General features: G+C 32.0%; 1 protein-coding gene across 2 annotated transcripts; it reads left to right on the forward strand.

The window, feature by feature from the left end:
* The first annotated feature begins 4,015 nt into the window (after positions 1 to 4,015).
* On the forward strand, positions 4,016 to 6,637 carry LOC7463600 (E3 ubiquitin-protein ligase SINAT2). 2 transcript variants are annotated; one of them, XM_024597134.2, is made up of 4 exons: positions 4,016 to 4,309; positions 4,974 to 5,290; positions 5,408 to 5,794; positions 6,181 to 6,637. In XM_024597134.2, exons 2-4 carry the CDS (start codon positions 5,063 to 5,065, stop codon positions 6,499 to 6,501), a joined length of 936 nt encoding a protein of 311 aa, XP_024452902.1. In that variant the 5' UTR covers positions 4,016 to 4,309; positions 4,974 to 5,062; the 3' UTR covers positions 6,502 to 6,637. The 2 variants fall into 2 exon arrangements, with proteins under 2 accessions (XP_024452902.1, XP_002304882.1); XM_002304846.4 differs by lacking the exon at positions 4,016 to 4,309 and having other exon boundaries at positions 4,316 to 5,290.
* The last annotated feature ends 399 nt before the right edge of the window (positions 6,638 to 7,036 follow it).

Below are 7,036 nucleotides of genomic sequence, written 5' to 3' on the forward strand. Positions count from 1 at the left end.
TAGCATAGCTAATAACAGAGAAATTTTCTAGTACAAACATAAATAAATTACAGTGCTACTTTTAGCTAAGCACTAAGTTAAGATCCATAATCATCAAAGATAGAATCTTGGGGGGGGTGGATGATTTTGAACCGCTTCATAATGGTGATGGGTCACCGCTGCCTAGTGGGATGTCAGAAAGAGCATCCAAGAAACTGCGAATGCTAAGAGAACGAGCAGGTTTGAAGCTGAATGATCTTGTCTTGTTCTCGGAGAAGACATTAGATGACTTTGAAAGTATTAGATACACCAAAACTTGTACAAGCACAAACATGGCCAACTTGATCAAGAAATCAGCTAATGATGCCTCCTGCACCTCCATTTCTCAAGTTACAGAATATCCAATGTAGTCTTGTGATATGTGTGATCAGTCTGTGTACGTATGACAATGACGCTCCACGATGCTAGCTGCTTATATAGAGAAGAACTTGTTGCTAGAGAAGCCGCATTTGACTCGTGGTTGCTTAGAGATATTACGATGCTTAAGTTAATATTTAATTTTATTTGATCGAGTGATAAGTATATAAAAATTTAAAAAGATAAAAATAATATTTTTTTTATCAAGTTAATATTTGTTTTATATCTCCTTAAAGTGTTTTCCGTATAATTTTGTTCAGATAAATCTTGAAATTAGATTAGATTTGGCAAAGTTAGTTCAAGCTTATACATATGATTTCTTAAGCATACGAGCGAGCAAATTATAAATTAATTTTTTTAATTTAAATATTTAGTTTTAAAAACTAATTAATTAGTTTTTTTTATCAGTGTTGTTTATGTTTAATTTAATTATATATTATTTTAAAAAATATGTTATTTTCTCATCAATTATTTCATATAATCTGATATATATTTTTTCCATCTTTTCTCCTTTAAAAAAGAAAAGAAAAGAAAATAATTAAGATGTGAAAAGATTAAGAATATAGAGATTAAATGTAATTATGATACTATAAAACCAATGAATTAATTAGGTGGACCATGGTACTCCTAATATAAAACAAAAGCATGCAGTTGTTTCCATGTACACAAAATCCTGTGCCTAATGCCTTCCTTCTTATCATGGTAATAACACCAAGATCTCTCTAGGCAAGAACCCTCCTCCCAAAACGAAAAATGCATCTCCCTGGGCTGACGGTGACCACCGTGGTCAGTTGGACCTTCCTTCCTGAAACTTTTGACTTTTTAGCTGAAAACAAGAAAAGAAAAGACAAGTAAATCTGGCTTGATGCGATAACACCAAAGACATCGCCTTATACGAGAAGGATTTTTTTTTGTATTTATAAGATGGATTACTTTTTCCTTTTAATTTTTGTATTGTTTTTTAAAGTATTTTTTATGCTGAAATATATTAAAATAATTTTTTTTTATTTTTTAAAAATTATTTTTGAGATCAGCGTATCAAAACTATCCAAAATATTCATAAAAAATTAATTTTTAGTAAAAAAAATCTCTTCAAAGGCAGGAAAAAAAAAAAAAGAACCACAAATATTTATTGCTTAATTTAACGGTGTGCTTAAAACCATAAATCTTTTCCTATTTACTTTCATTGTTTTGTGATTTTTTTTATATAAAAAATATATTTTTCTTAACTTTTCTCTAAGCCCATGAGTAGTGTATAGTAAGTGGACAAGACAGATAGGCTTTCATGGACTTGTATTTCTTTGCAATTCATTGTCGATGCAGTGGTGGGACTACATAGATGGCCGCGTAATGTCGGGAGTTAGGCTAAACTTTCTTTTACACTAAAAAAAAATATTGAAGCGATCTTAATCTATTAACTAAAATAGATAAAGATTACAAATAGAAGAACACAATTGTTTTTTTGAAAATTCAGGTGCATTTTTTCTAGGAAATGAGAAAGAAAAGAGAAAAAAAATATATCGCAGCCCAATTGAATCTTCTCCTTGCGCACACACCGTACCTCGAGAAAAAGGATGATATATTGCTCCTAACATTGCGGTGAAAGCAGGACTTTGATCATCTCATGGTCCTTCACACGCCACTTAAATGACGTGTTGAAGCATGCACAATGTTTTTTTAATAATATTTAGAATGTGTTTGACAGTGTGGTAGTGGTTGCTTTTCAAATAATTTTTTGTACAGAAATACATGTCAATGATGTTTTTTCATTTTTTAAAAATCATTTTTGATATCAGCACATCAAAACGATCCAAAACGTACAAACCATATTAAATTTTAGCAAAAATAAATAATTTTTTTGGGAACGCGGTTTGCACCGCGTTCCCAAACACATTCTTAAAATCTTAAAATTATCAAGTCATCCCTGACAAAACCTAAAAATAATAACATAATCGATCAAAAAAGACCAAAACACCCTCGCACGTAATCTTTGTTTTTTCAAATTGTAAGGTTAATTATGTCGTTTTACTATTTAAAAAAAAAGACAGAAAAGCCACTCTATGCATGTATTTTTTTTCTTCAAGAACATAATTGTAACTCTACTATTTTTTAAAAGAAAAGATAAAAGAGCTCCTCACCTAAATATTAGTAATTTTTGCTTTTAATGGCAAAATAATTATTACACTATAACAAAAAAATATGTCCAAATCATTTTGTCCCTAATTAATTTTTTAATGATGAATATATCTTATAAAAAAAACATTTATAACTTCAATTACAGGCTTAATTTGTTTTTTAAAAATGGTAAAATCATATTTATATTGTGATAATCCATAATTTTTTAGAGCTACATAGAAAGTGATATAATTTAGTTTTTTTTTTTTTTAATTTGTCAAATAAGGTTTGTAGCCTAGTATTTCTAAATACCTAGGGATGATGTGCAATGCTATTCACAAGATACATACCAAATCAATCAAATCAAACAAATCAACTCTAATTTTTTTAAAAAAACTCAATACTAACTAAATCTGTTAAGTCCTGAATTATCCTTATTTGATTTTTCACCTGGTTTAATAAATATGAATAATATATAGCATAATAATAATAATAATAATAATAATAATTTCTGATATTCCTAGCTTGGCCTCTCCATGTTAGAACTCATAGTATCACACCAAGTGGAAATTAAACTAGCAATCAACCACTCAACAACCAAATCTCCTTTCAATTTGCATTGGATTCCTTGGATTTTCATCACAAACTCTTATTGCCTCCATAATCACTTAAGCACTGGCCAAGCAGCCATACATGAATCCAAGAAAGTTGATTTTAATGTCAAAAGCCCAATCAACCTTTCCTTTTCTTTTCTTTTTTTCTCCTTTGACCTTCAACCCACACACCAATAAATGTTCAATAACCCAATAAAATTACCTAAATCCCACCATACATAATTGCCACCACCTTTTTTTCAAACCTTTAACGGTCGGGAAAAAAAAAAAAAAAAAAAAAACATTGCGTGAAGGAAATGTCACCTTCGCATTGGGAAATCCAAAGCCAAATGGGCCAACACAATCTGTCACTATTTAGAGACCAGACAGACCCCATTAATAAATACGTAACAGACAACCAAAAATAATCTAAATTAATGTCTTTACATGCAAAGCTGTACACTTGCTTCTATCACTAGGCATACCTGTCACCGAGTGAATGAATGAAATATTTGGATGATAGATCCTTTATAGCGTCTTCTTTTTTTCTTATAAAATATCATAATATTTTCTTTAATATATGGTTTATTTTGTGTCATTTTCTCTTAACTTTAAAAAAATCAGTTCAATACTTTAAAAAAAAAATTTAAAGACTTTATATTGGTTTATTTTATATCATTTTGAATGAATCCTTAACTTTACGACAAATCATGAATGATTAATTTTTCTCAATATATATATATATATTTCGGAAAAATATATTATTATTTTTTATAAAAAAAATTCATAACCCTTTTAATTTGAATATTTTTATTTTATGATTAAGAGATTCTCAAATTATTTTATTAATTGAAATCATTTGTTTTTTCCAAGTAGCTTTGACTCTTGTATGTATCATAGTTTGCTTCTGACAAATTTTTAAGACACGCAATTTCCGGGCCCTATAATCCCGCTCACTGTGACACATCACTACTTTCTTTGTTACATGTCTTTTTTAATTTCTTTCTTGGTGTCAAATGTTCTGCAATTATTGGAAGCTTAAAGTGGATTGAATATTCAAGATTTTACATTTTGGACCTGGTGTCTTATCAGAGCTGCCACCAATTTTTTGCCAGTTTGCACTGCTTGTTCTCTTTTTTCATGTCTTTGTTGATTGTTTAACAAGTTTATAAGCTCAAATTCTCATCAGGGTGTTGCAGTTCTTGGTTAGATTTTGCTCCATCTGCTACTTTTTTACTGTTATTTTGCTCATTACTGTTGGTTTCTCGAGTTTTTTACATATACATGTGTTGATTGCTTGGTTTATTCAGGTTTATGATTGATAATGTATATTTTGGTTTGAATACATGTACTTGTTTTGACTTGGATTGAGTGCTGAATTGCTTGTTGCTAGTTCATTCATAGTTTTCATCTGGGTAGTCTTTGTTCTCCTGGAATTTGCTTGAAAATGTAGAGTTAACACCATGTTGGAATGGTAGATTTGCTGGTAACTCTGCCATTTCTCCCTTCCATTTTGAGATCGAGTGGTTGAATGCTACAATGGTATTGCAGCTGTTCTTTTGTTTAAGCTATCATCAAACAATTGTATCATGTGAAGTGAAACTGAGATTGGTGTGCAAGTAGCAGGAGCAATTTAACAATTTTGTGCCTGAACCTTGCCTTTGCTAGTTGAAGATTCATTGCTTTTTGTTCATACAAGAGGAAACATGATACTGTGTTTTAGGTCCTTTTGCTGTTTTTCTTGATTTTCAGTCCTTGCTGCAAATCCAAGTTACTGTCTAATCTCTTAAGGAGGCAGATTAATTAGCATAGAATCCCTGAAAATAGTAACTTGCAGAAAGTTGATTTTGTGTTAATTATGTTTATCAGGATAGACTATTGAGGGGAGATAAAATTGTGTTCCTGATTTAGATAGAGAGACAGTTTTACTAGCATTGACGATCGAGGGGAATAATACAATGGCCCCAGGAGGCATCATCAACAAGGAAGAGATCGAGTCACGCATTGCGTACTTGGATCATGATACGGGCCATCCGGCGACTTCTAATGCTGAGTTAAGAGGCTCCCCTTTTAGAAAAGCTGCAACACCTTCCACTGGGAATCCTGGAAAACAATCAACTAGTAACATGCAAGACCTTCTTGATTGTCCTGTTTGTTTCACCATAATGTATCCTCCAATTTTCCAGGTATGCTCCTGTCAAAATATTATGCCATTTGATCATCAGCATTGCACTTGTAACACCAGAAAAATTCCAATTTAATATTATTACAATGACAAATTTACTGATTTCCTTATATGTCAGTGTCCAAATGGCCACACTCTATGTTCACACTGCAGGGCCAGAGTGAAGAACTCTTGCCCAATTTGCCGAGGAGAACTAGGAAATATAAGGTGCTTGGCTCTGGAGAAAATTGCCGAGTCAATAGAACTCCCCTGCAAATACCAAAGTATGGGATGTTGTGACATATTTCCCTACTACAGCAAGCCAAAACATGAAAAGAACTGCAAATATCGCCCATACAACTGCCCTTATGCTGGAGCTGAATGTTCTGTCACCGGTGACATCCCGCTCCTTGTCAAGCATCTCAGAAACGAACACAAAGTTGACATGCATGATGGATGCACCTTCAATCACAGATATGTCAAGTCTGATCCCCGAGAAATCGACAATGCCACATGGATGTTAACTGTAAGATATCTCTAACATTAATACAATCTGATTCTCTTATGTGATTGATCTGTTGAAATTACAAACGATTAGACTAAACTGAATGATGAGACTAATAAGTTATAACTCCGAAAACTTTCTATGACTGCAACAATTCCTTCCCGTTTCATCTTTTGTTTCTCCAGTAAACTCATTTTCAAATAACTATTTTTTGTAATTAAACCATAAGGTTATGTGCAAAGTTATCAGGAACGATGCTACTGATTGGCATTGTCTGCCATTTTCCATCTCCCAACATGCTTAGGTAAAACCATTTGGTAGAGCAATAGACTTTAAACATCTTCGTAGTCTGCTCTGTCTGAACTGCACTTTGATCTGTAAATCCTAATGTTCTCTTTCTCCAACAGGTTTTCAATTGTTTCGGCCGACAGTTTTGCCTGCACTTTGAGACATTTCATCTAGGAATGTCACCTGTTTACATGGCCTTCCTGAGATTCATGGGTACAGAAGATGAGGCAAGAGAATTTAGTTACAGTCTTGAAGTTGGTGGAAATGGTAGAAAGCTTACATGGCAAGGAGTTCCGAGAAGTATCCGGGATAGCCATCAGAAAGTTCGAGACAGCCAAGATGGATTGATCATTCAGAGAAACTTGGCACTTTTCTTTTCTGGAGGGGAACGGCAGGAGTTAAAACTGAAAGTTTCTGGACGGATATGGAAAGAACAGTGAGATATAACATAGAAACTTAATGTACTTGGAAAATAAATGGAAGATAGGAAATTTATATGCACTGTAAATAAGTAGCATAAGTTGCTTACAATTTTAAGAGAATTAAATTCGTCTACATGACAGGTTCAAGTGGGCACCTATCTTTTCAGATTGATTTTATGTTAGTTTTTCTACTTTGGGACGGTGTGGAAATTGTTTGAGATAGGCGATTACAGTAAAAACTAGAAATTCTAATAATATCAAAAAAAAAAAAAACCTATGAAAAAAAAAATTTTGAATTAAAAAAAATATCATAAAAATATAAATATATATATTTTCTAAAAAAACTCTTGCAATAGTTTTCTCGAGTTGGAAAGAATTTATATTCGAGTTCAATTTTAATTAAAAACTGTTTTTCATCAAGAATATTTTTTTGTGTGCAAGTCACTCCATCATAGATTCTTAATATCTTTATGCATGTCATCTTATTCTAAATCTTTAACACAATATTTTTATATGGTTGACCCATAGTGAATTTCTAACATAACACCTTCGT

Source organism: Populus trichocarpa, chromosome 3, assembly GCF_000002775.5.
Source record: "Populus trichocarpa isolate Nisqually-1 chromosome 3, P.trichocarpa_v4.1, whole genome shotgun sequence".
In the NCBI taxonomy this organism is placed as follows: domain Eukaryota; kingdom Viridiplantae; phylum Streptophyta; class Magnoliopsida; order Malpighiales; family Salicaceae; genus Populus; species Populus trichocarpa.